Raw genomic sequence first — 17,804 nt, 5'->3', positions numbered from 1 at the left:
GATACATAGGAACTTCCCTGGTGGTCCAGTGGTTAAGAATCCATCTTCCAACGCAGGGGACGCAGGTTTGATCCCTGGCAGGGAACTAAGATCCCACATGCCGCGGGGCAACTAAGCCTACATGCTGCAACTACAGAGCCCACGCGCTCTGGAGCCCATGTGCTACAACTAGAGAGAAGCCTGCACACTGCAACAAAGAGCTCACATGCCTCAACGAAAGATCCCATGGGCTGCAACTAAGACCTGACACAGCCAAAAATAAATTAATTAAAAAGTGTTCACTTAAAAAAAAAAGATATATATGTATGTATAAATGAATCACTTTGCTATACACCTGAAACAAGCACAACATTGTAAATCAACTACACTTCAATTAAAAAATTTTTTTAATAAAATAAAAAGGACTGAGCTGCATACATATTTTAAATGTACTGGTTACCTTCTAAGTGAAAATTCTACATTACTGCAGAAATTAATCATGTAGCACACAGCACTGAGCATCTAGCAAAGACTGTGGATTTTACAGAATTTTTTTTTTTTTTTTTTTTTTTTTTTTGCATTACGTGGGCCTCTCACTGTTGTTGGCCTCTCCCGTTGCGGAGCACAGGCTCTGGACGCGCAGGCTCAGCAGCCATGGCTCACGGGCCCAGCCGCTGTGAGGCATGTGGGATCTTCCCGGACCAGGACACGAACCCGTGTCCCCTGCATTGGCAGGCGGACTCTCAACCACTGCACCACCAGGGAAGCCCGATTTTACAGAATTTTTAAATAAAAGGCTAATTACTAATTACAAATACTCAGGTTGTACAGAGTAAAATTTTGCCTTTGTTCCACTACAAATCATTCAAACCACTGCAAATCACTCCTTTACAGCCAATGCAGCTTATCACTGACAATGGCAATAAGGATAACAAACCAATTGTTGGGCTGAAACATACTTCTTTTGTATAGTAACAAATTACTTTGGCATGCATCCAGTATACCTATTACTTGATATAGATTTCAGCATTTCAAAGCTTTGACGGCAACTCAAAATAAAAGCAGTTTCTTTGAGACTAAGCAGATCTCAATTCAAAGCTGAAGAATCATGTGGAATATAATACTGCACAGAGTAAAAATTCTTAGAGCATCAGGACTAGCAGGTCAATCTTTCTGGTTGAGAAAAAATATTGAAATTTAGTGACATAAAATTATGGCCTGAAGAAATAAGGTATTAAAAACACACACACACACACACACAGAGAAGTGACTAAAAACTGAACTATATCATTTTATCACAGAGCTAGGATTAAACTTGGGGGTAATTGAAATTCCTCTATTAATGATCTTCTCACTTTTATGTCTGTTTCTCTACCTAAAAGGGGGGGGATATACTGATTTAAGATAAGCACACAATATAATCACTGTAGTATGGGAGCAGGAGGGGAGAAGACAGAATGAGGACAACAGGATGGTAAAAGGACAATGGGAAAGAAGTAGAACTGTGTCAGCAAAGAGAGTTCAGGCAATATTACGGAGGGAAAGGGTGAAAGGCTGTGTATTTTCAGAAGGAACCTGCAAGACGATTTTTCTCTTCTCATGGGTCCATCTTTTCAGTGTCATATTTGGGGTCAGCACTCACAGTTCTTTTGATCAACATTAACAGAAAGTAAATTATGAAGAGAAGAAAGTAGGTAAATATGAAAAGGAGAGGCTAATAGAAAAAAATTATTCCTGGCATTAAAATAACCTCCCAAAGGTCCCCAAATCTTCCAGAACAGATTAAAAGATACCTGATGCATTGAAATAAGTATTGATGACATACCAAAAATTAAACAGCACACAAACTGGGATTTTATTATAGGGACTTGGTTAATAGGTTTGGTAAAAACAAAAATGGAGGCAGTGCTATAAAAAACAAACAAGAAGGGCTTCCCTGGTGGCACAGTGGTTGAGAGTCCGCCTGCCGTGCAGGGGACGCTGGTTCGTGCCCTGGTCCGAGAAGATCCCGCATGCCGCGGAGCGCCTGGGCCCGTGAGCCGTGGCCGCTGAGCCTGTGCATACGGAGCCTGTGCTCCACAATGGGAGAGGCCACAACAGTGAGAGGCCCACGTACCGCAAAAAAAAAAAAAAAAAAATGAAAAAAACAAACAAGAAAAGAGAATGTCCATTTTTATCAACAGGAAATGTAGAACACACTCAAGAAATCATAAACAAAAAACACTGAGAATTCCCAGATGGACTTTATAAATAATTAAGCAAAATTCAGTTTCCATACTACTTTCTAACTGGCTCTAGGTCAAAAGGACAGAGAAATGTTAAGGGATTTGGAATGTGTGACAGAATTATGGAAACAGGGAAGCCAAAAAACGTTTTAATGAGGAACAGAATTCATTAATCTGATTTTTAATACATGTGGGAAAACCTCAGTGAGCTGGCAATTTAGAAGAAAAGTTTTGTTTTCTTCTAACACTAATAAACGAAAAACTTTTCAAAATGATCTGAAGTAAAAGCATAAGACCAAGGTTTAAGAGTTACATGAACACAAGATAAAAATGGGAAAAAAGACAAAGTAGGGGTTGGGGGGGACTAAAAGGACCTAAAGGAAAGAAAAGACTTGGGTTTTCAAAAGACATGATAAACCTGAAAAAAGCCCTGGTATTTATGGAATTCCTCCACAGAGCAGGATGACTCCAAGCAATTCAATGAGCTTTTCTCTTTGAATAGCATCAGAGCAATTGCCATAATTGATGCACAAAAACTCTTATTTGAAAATGACCAATGATGTAATTTGTCCAGGCTGATGATGCAATTTGTAACTTACTTCTTCCTTCCCTAACTGCCTTTACATTGGTTTTCAGAGTTCATTAGCATTTTTATCAGAGAGCCAGAGAGAGTGAACTGAAGAAAGCAAATAAAATGAAATTTCAAATCTGTCCTATGTCACTACTTGTTAGCATCTCTGGGAAAAGGTTTGGAAGAAAAGGCTGAACAAAGATTAATGGGAAAATGTTTTATTAACTGCAGATTTCACATATACTTACTAAACGTACATTTTGTCTCAATACCCCCAGGGAACTTAATACAGGATTTATTCTTTCAGAAATAAATGTCAGGAAGAAACTAACAGGATAGGACACATACACACACATACATACACAGAGTCCTGTTCAAATATGGAAACACCTACCCCACTAAATCTAAAACAAATCAGACACCCACACTGCTCACAGATGCTCTGAAAAGGCATTTCAATGAAAAAGAAAGGACAGTCTTTTTAACAAAAGGTACTGGAACAATTTAACACCCATACATAAAACAAATGAACCTTAACCCACTTCTCACACATAGACAAAAATAATTCAAAATGGATCACAGATGTTAGTGTGAAACCTAAAAGTATGAGACTTCTATAAAAAAAAAAAAAAACAGGAAAAAAATCTTTGGACCTTGGGTTAGGCAAAGAGTCCTTAGATAACATATCAAAAGCATGATCCATAAAAGAAAAAAATTATAAACTGGACTTCACCAAAATTTAAAACTTCTGTTCTTTAAAAGACAATGTTAATAGAATAAAAAAATAAAACCAGACTGGGAAAAAATATTTTCCAATCAAATATCTGATAAAGGACTTTTATCCATAATATATAAGTAACTTTCAAAATTCAAAAATAAAACATTTTTTTAAAAATAGGCAGGGTAGACTGTTCACTAAAGAAAATATATGAATGGCAAATAAGCACATGAAAAGGATACACAAAATCATTAGTTCTGAGGGAAATGCAAATTAAAACCACAATAAGATACCATGATACACCTATTAGAATGAGAGTGGGGAAACTGACAATGCCATGTGCTGGTGAGGATATTAGCAATTAGACCTTTCAAACATTGCTGGTGGGAATGCAAAACAATAAAACCACGCTGTAAAACAATTTGGCACTTTCTTACAAAGTTAAACATACATAACCATATGAGACTCAGCAATTACTCTTAGGTATTTATCTAAGAGAAATGAATATTTATTTTCATATAAAAACTATATACAAATGTTTAGAGTAGTTGTAATCATAATCAGCAATAACTGAAAATAGTCCAAATGCCTTTAAACTAGTGCATAGGTAACACAAACCCAATACAGTGGAATACTACTCAGCAATTAAAAATGCATTATGCTAAGTCAAAAAAGCAGATTCAAAGCCCTCATACTATATGCCTCCATTTTTAGAGCATTCTGGAAAAGGCAAAACTATAGGGACAGAAAACAAATCGATGGTTGCCAAGCAGTGGAAAAAGAGGGAGGAGCTGACCACAACAAGAGGATCTGGGGTGGGAGGAACCTGTACCCGATTGTGTGATGGTTACAAGGACCACACACATTTGTCAAAACTTAACGGCTGTACATTAGAAAGGAAGAAGTTTACTGTTTGCAAATGATACCTCAATTTTTTTAAAAGCATTATACATGCATTCAATTAAAATAGAACACAAGGGTAAGAAGTATGAAGTGATGGTCTCTCTCCACTCTGTACTTTATAAATACAAAACACCACTGTTAATTTCCACAGTACCTTCCTCAGAGGAAACTTGGCTCTTGCTAAAGTACTGATATTCCTAACAATCACATCATAAATACTGTCAATGATAAGACTGATTTCATCTCATGATTTGGACCAAAGAATCTGGTGGTCATGTCCCGACTGTTTTCAAATGTTTCAAACAGGAGAAGTTGTCTAACACCTAGAATAAGGCCTTTCAGTCTGAAAGGCTCTGGTTTAGGCCTACCTTTGGCACCATCTGTGAAAGCTGCTGGACATCCATTGCATCTATTTCTTCTCCTGAGACTGACTGGGAGGTTTTGGAATATAATCCCAGACGACTAGCTGAAGTGAAATGGGAAAGAAAACATAATTAACCAAATTGGTTTTGCTTGATAGGCTAGTCAACATAATGCTCACTTAATATGATTTATCAACTCACTTTCCCTTTAAGTATAAAATGTCTTTATATGAAGGGATCACAAGACAGACTACAGTAAAACAAACACAACTGAATTAGTAAAAACTGTGGGGTTTTCTGTTTGACTACTCTATTTTTGTTTAAATTTAAGAATAAAGAGTTTTCACAATTTAACCCACCACACCTAAGAACTGAAACAAGGCCAAGCAGGTTCTGCTTGGGAGCTCAATTTTAATGAAGATCAGAGTGCATTTTAAATAAAGTAAACAAAGCCAGGCAAAATGGTGGCTCATCTGTGGTATCATGTAGTTGTTATGTAAATGAAAATAAATGTTGAGAAGTTTCTCTAGGAACAATCTTCCCAACAATATTATGTTTCCAGTGACATATTTTTCTTAGATCACATAAAGTGTGAAATTCCTGTCTCAGTCTCTTTCCATATTAATAAGATAGGAATTAATGAACTTTAGCAAATTTAAAATTTATCAGTATGAATTATAGTTTACAGGTTCTGGGAGATTAACTTCCATGTCCATTTTATTTCCTTATACTTGTTAAGTAATCTTAAGCTGCATTCAAACAACATAGGCATATATGTATTAGACAACAGAAATACAGACACAAGTTATTTTCTTTCAAATTAGGTACAAAGTCTGCTTTTAAAAAATTATACTCAAGTTGAAAGAAAAAACTAAATTTCATATTTTCTTTCACATTCATGATCTAGCGCTTTTATCCGTCAGCATAGTGGACTATGAGGTTAAAAATAATCAACTATTCTTTTGTAAATAAAATAATGTGATTTCACAATGCTTTAGTTATTTTCAACTAATAGTATTATTTTTTTAACTAAAATAAAATTTGGTCCACAATTTTATAGAGTATGAGCAAACAAAAGCATCAATTTTAACTGTATAACTCAGTATTATGTAAACACACTTCATGTCAAATGATTCACAAAACTATGCACTGCAGTAATTTAAGAAAAACTATGGAAAACAAAGGAAGCAGCCTAGTTATACCGATTGCAATTGCAGTCTCCTGTGAGTCCCCAGTAATCATTTTTATTGACACTCCCGAGGCAATGAGTGTTGTAACAGCTTCTTTCACACCAGTTCTAGGAGGATCAATGATTCCCACCAGGCCAAGGAACGTCAGTTGCCCCAATTCAGGACCAGAAGCCAAAGCAAGAACTTGGGAAATAATAATAAAATCCGAAAAAGAAAATGTGAATCACAAAACCATTAGAATTTACTTTACAAAAGCTGGAGACCGTAACACTTCTCAGATAAATGACTTAAGACGACAATGTCATTGTGGTAATTACAAAAACTCTAAAAATCAGAATTATTACATGCAAAGATATTCTAGTTTAATGGTTCTCAATATGGGGTTGCTTTAACTTATTAAAAATTAAAAAGAATAAGACTAAAGAACTGTTAAGCAGAGAAGGCAAGTGAGGAGCAAATAAGAAATGTTTTCACATAGCAAACATGCAGCTCCTTTCAGCAGAAACTACTGACTCTTAAGAAAAATACAATTAATTATTTGGAAAACTATAGGTTTGTTGAGCTTTTTTTTAAAAAAAAATTTTTTTTAATAGATTTGTTTTATTTATTTATTGGCTGCGTTGGGTCTTCCGTGGCTGTGCACGGGCTTTCTCATGTTGCCGAGGGCTTCTCACTGCGGTGGCTTCTCTTGTTGCGGAACACACAGGCTCCACGCGCACGGGCTTCAGTAGTTGTGGCGCACGGGCTTAGGTGCTCCGCGGCATGTGGGATCTTCCCAGACCAGGGCTCGAACCTGTGTTCCCTGCATTGGCAGGCAGATTCTTAACCACTGTCCCACCAGGGAAGCCCCAGTTTGTTGAGCTTTAAAGTCAATTTTAAACAGTCACCTTTGAAGGTGGCTTCTCCTAATGTATCTTCATCTTTCCATCTTATAGGCCTCCAGAACAATTCAATAGCTTGAAGAGAAGGCTACATTAATTATATACAACATGTAATAATTTTGTACACAACAAACCCTGGGAGGTAAAGTTAATTTGTAAAGTGATTGTAAAACCACTAATACCAACAATAGTTTCTATTCTTTCACTCTTTCTGTAACATTAATAGGATTTTCTTATTTGTTACTTTGGTTCTCTTAAAACTATATAAATAATACCACCATACCATCATTTATAGTTAGTTTCCTGTCGTCCTCGGGAACTTAAGATATAGCACCATTTCCAAATACCATTTAGCTTTTTCTCAGAATTCTGGAACCTCTGGTAGCTACCTTATGAGCCAGAGGGATGTGTCTCCATCTGGAATATTATAAGACTGAACAACTTACCAAAGAAAACACACCAAAAAAAGCACACAAACTAAACATGTATCTTACAGGGAAACTGAAAAGTCCCAGAGAGATCACGGGAAGTATCCATTCTTATTCAAGCAGAAGGTATGAAGGATGAAATACATTTGGAAAACCATGGTTAGAGGCAAATGACTTCTGTTTTTCCAGTGTACGAGTCATACCTAACTATTTACGTAGATGTGAGCCCCAAACGCTTTCACTCTGGAGAGAATGAGCCACTTGACAGTCCCTAGTGTTGGAACAGAGGCAGATGGCAACAGAAGGGGGGCACTGAGTATCAATCTGTGTGTCAGCAAATCTTAAGAAAGGGACACCAGCTCCTGGCACTCTCAGTGAAGGGGTGGTATTAGCCCAGAGGTCAGTATCCTGTATTTATTTGTTTGCTTCTTTAGCACAAATGAAGATCTATTGTTACTGTTTGGGACAAAGATATGTAGACCTTTTCTGTGTGGAGGGCCCCCAACTTCCTCCTTTATATTTAAAACATAAAAACGAAACGTACTCCAATTTTTAAATTAACGACATGTATTTTAAGAAACTTAAGTTTTATAAAGTATAAAATAAGTTCATATCAAGTTAAACTTAAAATCTTTATTCATTTATTCTTTACTCTTCATTACGGTAACTTCAGCGGGAAGAGGAAAATGGAGCATAAGCAGAGAAGAGGAAAAGATGTGAAGCAAGGGACAAATGCCCAGAATGTTTCCCAAAGCCCTGTGAAACAAAGACGTTCTCCTCCACCAAGTCTTGTCTATTTCACAATGTTACCACACCAAACCACACATACACAAAGCTCCACAATCTTTCAGATGAAGAGAATTAGTCAAAAACAAGTGTGAAACGTCTGTTACAAAAATTGAGGAAAACAGGGAGCACATACCAGACCTTTAAGACTGTCTAAATGCAACCCAACTTTGAAACCCTTTTGCTGTGAGCTGCTAAGAATAACAAAACACTGCCCTCAAATGAAGCCACAAGAATACCTTTCTAAACCTATCTTATTATAAGAGCAGAAGTCTTGTAAATTATACTTGTTTCCTGCTCCCAGGAACTGTGGTGCTTGACTTCCATTTTGTAAATAACAATAAAATTAAGGAAGCCAACTCTTCCAATTTCCTTGAGAAAGACTACATAAGTGCATGGGTGTGGGTGTGTGTATGTGTGTGTGTATTCCCCACAAGCCAGAAGGTAAAAACTAGGTATGGCCCCAAGCCCTGCTCTTCAACCCTACATACACACAATGTCCCTAGAAGAAGCGGCCGATGTGTGTGTGCACAGCAGACCCCCTTTCCCTGTCACTGTCCAGTCAGCAGCATTTCACAAGGCAGAGTCTGGGCACCTCTTTCCTCTCTGGTGATCGGCAAGGGAAGGAGTCAGCAGATGAGGAACAAGTAAGTAACCACCTCAGTTTAAAGAATTAGAGGCTTAAGTCTTTTAATATTTAGGAAAGTATTTTAGATTAACAAACAAGAGCCAGTGACAACATAAGGAAGGAGTAACACCACCTTACTTCTATCTATCCCTGTTCTCACAAGATAAACTTGTCTAAAATAAAATTTCTATCACCTGCTCAGAGACCACTGCAGGTCTGTAAGAACCAGAGATTTCATATTTTGCTACATTCCCAACTTTTTATGTTTTGGGAACATAGAAACAATTAGCCAACTAAAACCTAACACTTCAGAAATGGCAGGCTTCTACGAACCCTGGAATAGAGCTGTGCAGCTCAGAAGTGAAGCACGAATTCATCTGCAATTAAAAGAAGGCATTACCTCTTCACCTAGGGGACGGTGCTGAAATGGCCTTACCTCTGAGCCCTGCAGAGCCCATCTGGGCCTTCTCTTGTTGGTACAGATCTCTCTGCTGTTGGGTGAGTGTCAAGGTCTGCCCTTTGCTGTGATATGTAGTACAATACTTAATCACCTGTTCATAAGCACCCTTCATAAAACAAATCTCTGGTCTGTCCTAAGAAGAAAAAACACAGCAAATAAATTCAAGTTAATTTCAATTTGTATATATCTGCCATTGGAATCAAAAACAAGCGGCATGCATTCCCATAATCCCCAGGGAAGTTACTCAAGCCTAAGGCTTTGAACAGCACTTGAACTCTGAAAATTAAAAGCTCACATGGGAGTTTTCTGCATCCTCTTTAGAACACAGTATCTACTCCACACCCTCAGCGCCACAGTGAAGGCAAGGCTACACTCAGCTCCACACTAGGCACTCTCAGCTCACGATGTAACAGGAAAGGGAAAAAGATCTAACGTCAGCCCACAAGCAATGGTTTAGGCTTTCTACTACTGCTATTATATGTATACACGTGACCCCATTTAATTCTCACAACCACCTTGTAATTATGGGTATTATCAGACATTTTATTTTTTACCCTAGCAAAGTAATAAACAAAAACTTACAATGAAAACCCACAGTCCCCTGCCTAAAACCTCCTCACCTCCAGTCCTACTCCACAGAGGCAAACCAATTTTATTTTATTTCTTTATAAATTTATTTATTTTTAATTTATTTTTTGGCTGGGTTGGGTCTTCGTTGCTGCACATGGGCTTTCTCTAGTTGCGGCGAGCGGGGGCTACTCTTCGTTGCGGTGCGCCTGCTTCTCATTGCGGTGGCTTCTCTTGTTGTGGAGCACGGGCTCTAGGCGCGCGGGCTTCAGTAGTTGTGGCACACAGGCTCAGTAGTTGTGGCACACGGGCTTAGCTGCTCCACGACATGTGGGATCTTCCCTGACCGGGGCTTGAACCCATGTCCCCTGCATTGGCAGGCGGATTCTTAACCACTGCGTCACCAGGGAAGCCCTTAATTATGTTTTTATTGCTACTTGTTCACTAAACAATTTTATACTCTGCCTACTGTGACAGGTGATCGTCTGGCCACCCCCACTATCTACTCCTTCTCCTCACTGTTATAATACATGCAGAGCAAAACTCACCAGTATTCTGCTCACTTTCTAATTCCTCACTGCTGAGCCAAGTGGCCACCAGAGCAGTTCACAAACTTCCCAGCTCTCCCTGGAGGCACACGGTAGAAATGTATTTCCCTGCACCTCTTACCACTCTGAAGTCAGATGTGATTTGCTTTGGCCAATAAACATGAGCAGTACTTGTGTCACTTCCAAATGTAATTTAGGAACCAGTGCATAACGTGGTCCTCCTCTGCCTTGGTACGACAGTGTGAGCTCACACTGAGAGGAGCATCCATCTCTGTGGTCCCCAAGTGAGCAGTAACCAGATGTTACGGGGAAACAGGGAGCAGAAAGGTACGATGTTGTTTCCATGACCTACAGAAGCCAAATATATTTCTTCCTGTTCAAGTTTTACCTTTCATAAAGTTAATAATTGTCTCTTTTTTTATTTGCTTAGTTTTCTTTACACCTATTACTCATTATTCCCAAGCTCCTCCATGTCATATAAAGCCCTTCTCAATGTATTTTTCACATAATCCAATAAGTAGGTGAGCCATTACTCCCATATTATGACTGAGAACTCCCTCCTCGGGCTGTGCTCTCCCTTCCTTTTCCAGTGTGAGTTGGCTCATTTCCAGGCTTGCTGCATGACTGGCATCCAGGAGCTTCCCTTCACCCCTCTGCTGGTTAGAACTCACGAGGTTTTAAGTCTCCCTGTTCCTTGATTTATACTCTTACCTTGGAATAACACATCCATCAGTATCTAAGAAAAGCTGTGTGGGCTATACACTTTGAGGCTTGTTTGGAAACATTTTTATTTTACCCCCACATATGTAAGCTCAGCTGGGAAGAGATCGCCCCTCAGTTGAAGGCTTTCCTCCATCATCTTCCAGCCTCCAGTGTGCAGTGCTGCATTTGGAAAGTCCTAAACTTTGGTGTAGGACCTCCTCCCCCTTGCCCTTCCTCCCACCCCACAATCTCTGGAAGCTTTTAGAATGCTAAGTGCCCTCAAATTACTTGATCGTGGGCCTTGGTGTGTTTATTCTCTCACTCCCACCCCTCTGTAACATACACATTGTGCCGAGCAGCTGGTGGGCAATTTTATTCTAGAAGCTAAAGTTCTTCCTCTAGAAATTTTCCTGATGTTATTTGCTAAAATCTTCCCATTTTCTGTCACCACTATTAGGTGGATATTGGATCTCCTACATCAATTCTCTGATTTTTACACCTTACCTTTTGTATTGTCCACCTCTTTGACTTTTCTACTTTCTGACAGATTTCTTGACTTTATTTGAAAAACATTCTATTTAAAGTATCTTGTCATTTTTTATGGTCTTTGGAAATTTTCTTCAGCATCCAGCACTATCTTTGTTTCTGAGACCCTTTTCTCTGTTGGCTTGGTCTGTGTCTTTCATACTGAAGGCTTTCCCCAAGTATCTCGCAATCCCTGTCTGTCCATTTACATTCAAGACCAAAGCAAATAAAGGTCTAGAAACTCCATGGGCACTGCAGGGTTTATCAACTGGTAGCCCTCACAGTAGAGTGACAAGACGAAGACCAGGAGCAGGTAAACTCTACCAATGAACAAAGAGCTTATTTAGGACTACTCCATACTGTAGGGATCTCCCCAGGACCAGTCAGCTTCTCTAAAACTCTTCGATCTTCTGACTTGGAGAATGAGGATATGGGGATACCTACCTGCAAGCATTCTGAGAAAGTGGAGTTAGGACCTAGGACAACGGCTTGCCCTTAATCACCCTGTGTTTAGTCCTAAACCTTAATTCTGCCTTCCACTCTTGTCCCCAAGATGACATTTCTGGTCTGGCCTCAAGAAACAGAAAGGTAAGTGGGGGAGTTCTACTGGTTCCTTATTAGAATTTTAACCTGCTCTCCTCTTTTTAGCCACATGCCTTAGGCCCCACCTTCAAAGATACCTGTCCCCCTAAGTCTTTCCCATACTTCCTCTTTTTTAGTTCATCTTTTATTCGTTGGTTGTCATTTTGGTAGGTTCAGAGATAAATGCAGACTGTCGTGTTCAAATGAAAGTCCTCTAAAGACAAACTATTTGAGCCTGAGGCTGTTTTTTGTTTGTTTGTTTGTTTCTGGCTACATTGGGTCTTCACTGCTGCCCGTGGGCTTTCTCTAGTTGCGGTGAGCAGGGGCTACTCTTCTTTGCAGTGTGCGGCTTCTCGTTGTGGTGGCTTCCCGTTGCAGAGCAGGGCTCTAGGCACGCGGGCTTCAGCAGTTGCAGCACGCAGGCTCAGCAGTTGTGGCACACAGGCTTAGCTGTTCCGCAGCATGTCGGATCTTCCCAGACCAGGGCTCAAACCCCTGTCCCCTGCATTAGCAGGCGGATTCTTAACCACTGTGCCACCAGGGAAGTCCCGTGGGGCTGTTTTTAAACTGGTACATTTTTCATATCTGTGCCAGGCTGACCTCTTCTAGATCCTGAGTCAGGTCAGCGGGTTTGGGTTTTGTTAGTTAAATCTGTTGATTCTGTTTTCTAAGAGAAACTCTTCAAGTCAGCAAATGGAAAGAATAATCACACCCTTTCTATACTTATATCCCGCCACTCCCTACCCCTACCCCCAACTGAAAAGAGTCAATGTACAACTTTGGTGAGGTTAGATTCAAAATTGCTGAAGTCAAATCTTCGAACTTTACATGAGCCACATTATCTTGAAGTAGTGTGTGATCATATATAAAATGTAAAGAAATACACCTTGCAAATAAACTCATATACATATTCTTGCTATGTAACTATATAGACAAGGGACATCAGCTAAAAATTACCTAACTCTGATGCAATTTTTGAAAGCTTTACATTACAAGGTTTAAAGTAACAGGCATTTTATTTTTATAGTTTTGTTTCCAACTGTATCCCTTCCCTGAAGTTTATAAAAGTTCCTTTAAAGACTAAACAGAAATCTTTTTTCCCCTCATCATCAGAGTTCCTGGCACAAGTTCAATGTCGAGCAATTTAAAACCAATGTTTCCTACTTATTATGGGCAAGGGAGAATCCTCTCACTACCTCCCATCTACAGAGATGTAACTGGTTTCTAATGTTTGCTCACAGGTAAAAACACATAACCGTTTATTAATTCCTAATAAAGAAAATGTAAAAACAGCTATATATTTTTAAGGCCAAAGTAAGTGTAAGCATCAAGCTGGTAATAGCAACTATGAGTGATATGATTATACACTGTAGATAACTATTGTACATAACTCTTACTGCACTGTGTAAAAATTTCTAAAGCACCCAGAGATAAGGTAGTAGCTTGAAATATCAGTGCATTTCGTTTTGTCAGTTTGTAAGCTGGATCAACTAACATGAATTATACACATTTGGTAACCATGTTTCCACAAAATAATGTAGTTTTTGTTCAGCCTGAAGACAAGACATTCTTCAGTGGAAAAACACAGACAGCAGAAACCTGTCATCAAGAACAAAAAAGATGTCGAAAGGCTTATGTCACAATCTCCAGGAGACTGAGACCAGGCTCCAGCTCACTTGAGCTGTTTGCTCACGCAGCAAAACTGACATGTCTATGCATAAATTCAAAGAGAACATGAAAACAACCAGGGATGAGTGTACTATGAATCACACACACTTCAGAGCTGGTCTGTGTTATGCTCAATGACTGCTTAAATCTAAAGGTGGATAATAAATGAAGAACAGTAATCTAGTTAAACAACACAGAGTAAGTTTTCTATAAATGGAAGGATACCTGCTGTGTTCGGTGCACACACTTAACAGCCATCCACTTCTGCTCAGAGCTAAAAGGGTATTCAGCTTTTCTGATATAATCCTGTTGAAGTCCATCAAGACCCATCTACATGGCACAAAAGGAAAGTTAATTCTCACCAACACGTGACTACCTTTTCCTTTAACAAAGAAACAAGGGTCACAACTTTGTAGGGAGGCTGGCTAGAGATACCTGGATTATTTTTCAAACAGCTGTGTTCCATCTATACCTACCATATTTCTCTGAACAGCAGCACACATGTTCAACATGAAAGCCTAGGTGTTTGATAAAGTCTAGGGCATGCTATTGAACTACATACAGAGCAAAACTTCAACACTGACTATATTAAAATCTCAACTGGCTCAAACTCTGGAAGGAAGCAGGATAACAAATAAAGGTGCCCAGCCAATACATACTTTATAATCAACAGAAGCTTCAGATTCAACTCCTCGCTTCTCTGGGATTCGAATTTACCCTGCCGGCTGCTGCCATGCTACTCCCTTTCGCCCCACCCCTTGACATGCCAACTACTACCAATGCCATGTAGCTCTTCTCCTTCCTTACCCTTTGCATTTCCCACCAAATATTCAAAAATATTCTTTAAACTATTCAAAAACCTGGCTTATTGCTTTTTACTGTCTACTGAAACATGTTCAGACTCTCCTTCCTAGCTTTCAAAAATCCTCCAGTAACCCACTACACAGCCTACTTAACCACCCTCGGAGCCACTCAAACTGTTCATTTCATCCGGGTTAACCAAATTCATAAGCCATAATCCAGTCCATGCTTTTTTATTTCTCTGTGCTTTTATTCTTGCTCTTTCCCTAGCTTATCCCCCCACCCCCATCTAAATCCTTCCTCCCCTTCAAAGTCCAGGTCCCAAGTCCAAATGTGCACTCTTCTTACATACGGCTCGACTCCCTACCTAAATTGTGAGGTCCCCACCCATAAAGAGGCGGTTTCACACACTTTGTTTCTCAAAGAGAGAAAGTTAAATATAACACAATAAATACTTGTTATTTAACTTCGGACATCTTTTAAAAAGCTATACTATGCTGTTTTAGTTACAAGGAGAACAAATGATAAAGGAATGAGCCTTTCTGTTAAGGACACAGAAATAATGTATATATTATAGAAATACCAATTTTACTTTATCAAGTTAAATGTTACAACAACCTACCTTTCTATATTGAATCTCAATTCAAGCAACCTCATTTAGAGGCATCCTGTTTTATATAAGTCTCAAAGTTTCCTAAGACTGCTCTTAAAGGTAGTTTTATTTTTGTTATGGGAATGCCAGGTTGGACTTTTAGGTTTCTCATTTAATCAACTGTAGGACTTAGAAGAGGAGATCAATTGGGACAGATAAAAGGGTCACTGAGGGCAGCACCCCTTCTCCCCAACACAAACGCTAACTCTACACTCACTGTAAGAAATTGATAATGAGGAAGGGGAAGGAAAGGAAATGGAAGACTGGAAAAAGTAAAGCTGACTTCTCATGCTGGCCTTAATACCTTCATGTGGAAATACTAAAGAATGCTGCCTCTTACGCATTTGAAAATAGGCATTTATCAGCAATTACACACATTTATACAGCTTTTCACACTACACTCTGAATATTATGGAAGACAAGAATATTACTTCATAAGAACAAAACTGTCACTGGTCATGAGTTTGTATGCTGCATGTAGGAGATATAAAGTTATAGTGAAAAACCTCTATGCTCTGTATTTCCAGGAAGAATAAAATTGGTTCCCAAAAGGCAATAAAAACTATGAAATAATGTGAATCTTCTTCACTCTACACCTAAAAGCCAGTAATACTGAAATTTATGGCTTCACATTCTCTTGTGAGGGTGATACTTTCACATGTCAAAGAAGAGAGACCAGGCACATACCTTCATTGCAAGAGCAATTAAGGCTCCTTCTGTTGGTTTCCCCATTAGAGTGTTGTTTCTAATTACAGCATCATTGCACACACAGCCCGCCTAAGAGAAATACACATAAACTATGAACCCATCACTGCATCCTAAGTCATTATGAAGAGAGCCACTTTCTTAGAGAATGCAATATTTACCTCGACAATTCTGCTAACAGATGGGTTATAGAATCCATGAACAACATCACCATCAACAATCACTTCCCCAAATGGATTGTAGCCAACTCCAGTAACCTAAGGAATGTAGAGTCAATAATACCAGCAGACAGTGACAATACTTACGAAAACCAAAAGCTATGAGTTGCGTTCATTTCATTTTATACATCATGACACTGTTAGTGTGTACACCTAGAAAAGCATTTAAATTTGTCTGAAACAACATTAATAAAAGAATATAGATAGTAATTTTCACCACAATGGTAAACCTACAGTTAATTATACTAATAATTAACTACTAATTATGCTAATTAATCATTATAATGCATAGTATATTGTAAATAGAAACACGTAATTGTTAATATAATTAATATAACCTTATATTTCCTCTACTTACAATATACTATAGAAAGGATAAATAAACCATGAAAATCTCTATATATAAAGAGTGAGCTTAAATTTATATAACATTACATTTATGTAACACTACAATTTGCAAAGAATTCAAATCTATTACCACATCTAACATTCATGACAAACCTGTGACCTAGACAAAAGTAGAATTCTTTTTGCAAATATGCAGGCTCATAGACAAGTGATTTACCCTAGCACTTACAAACTACTTTAACATAGTATATATTACATGCAAATTTTTAAAATCAGAGACAAGTCAGATACTTATCCTATACAGCTAGAACAAACCAAGCCAAAGAAAAGTTAAATATCACAATAAAAATAGGACAGTTTAGAGGAATTAACAAACAGTTAATGTTTGACATATAAAATTATGGGCTTAAAACAAAAGAGAAACCTATATCTTACCTTTCATACCTGGACCATATAATATAAGCACATGTAACCCCAATGACCCTTCTGAGTCATCCAGAAAAGGCACATTCAACATAGCACTGGGTATCCTTAACCAAATCTAACACAGTAAATATCAATAGTCTCATTTTAAGACCTAGTAAAATGGAATTAAATAGACTTAAGTACAACTTCTGTCTATTTGTGAAATGCTTCCTTTGCTCAGACAATTGGCTATAAATACATTTTAAAATACTGTTCCCATCATCAATAGTGTTAATGAAAATTCCAGCCAGAAATCCCACAAGGTCCAATACCAATCCAGAGATTGGAACGTGTGCACATGCACTGACATGCACTTCAGGGGCTGCCAGTGTATAATTTTTAAAGTAGATTAATTCATCCATTCATTTATTCTTTCAGAAAGTATTTACTAGTATGAGGCAGACCCTGTGCTGGGCAACAGAGATCCTGCTCTATTATATTGGGTTGGCCGAAAGGTTCAGTTTTTTCCCTAAGATGGCTCTAGGAGCACTTAGTTGTCTTTAACTTCATTCAATACAATTTTGTTAGATTGTATGTGACAGCTGTTATACCAGTGTGCATTTAAAATAAGGCTTATTAAAATTGGTGAATTTTTGTGTAGCCATTTTAATACTGAAGATTGAAGGAAAAAAGCAACATTTTCAGTATATCATGCCTTATTATTTCAAGAAAGGTAAAAACGCAACCGAAATGCAAAAAAAAAAATTGTGCGGTGTATGGAGAAGGTGCTGTGACTGATTGAATGTGTCAAAAGTGGTTTGCAAAATTTCGTGCTGGAGATTTTTCGCTGGACGATGCTCCACGGTCGGGTAGACCAGTTGAAGTTGACAGTGATCAAGTCGAGACATTAATTGAGAACAATCAACATTATACCACGCGAGAGATAGCCGAC

The 17,804-nt window shown here is 38.4% G+C and overlaps 1 protein-coding gene across 4 annotated transcripts in view; it reads right to left on the bottom strand.

Annotated features, from left to right (window-relative positions):
- The window catches only part of ATP2C1 (ATPase secretory pathway Ca2+ transporting 1), a 117,779-nt gene that overhangs the window by 13,610 nt on the left and 86,365 nt on the right, over positions 1-17,804 (bottom strand). For all 4 annotated transcript variants that reach the window (XM_079922660.1, XM_079922663.1, XM_079922661.1 and 1 more), the window contains 6 exons: positions 16,043-16,138; positions 15,864-15,953; positions 13,949-14,053; positions 9,108-9,264; positions 5,961-6,131; positions 4,765-4,862 (listed from right to left, as the gene is read on the bottom strand). In XM_079922660.1, the coding sequence (XP_079778786.1) occupies positions 4,765-4,862; positions 5,961-6,131; positions 9,108-9,264; positions 13,949-14,053; positions 15,864-15,953; positions 16,043-16,138 (717 nt within the window). The remainder of the gene's footprint in view (positions 1-4,764; positions 4,863-5,960; positions 6,132-9,107; positions 9,265-13,948; positions 14,054-15,863; positions 15,954-16,042; positions 16,139-17,804) is intronic.

This window comes from Stenella coeruleoalba (assembly GCF_951394435.1).
Source record: "Stenella coeruleoalba genome assembly, chromosome: 5".
NCBI classification, from domain to species: domain Eukaryota; kingdom Metazoa; phylum Chordata; class Mammalia; order Artiodactyla; family Delphinidae; genus Stenella; species Stenella coeruleoalba.
This window is presented reverse-complemented; position numbering and strand designations above follow the sequence as displayed.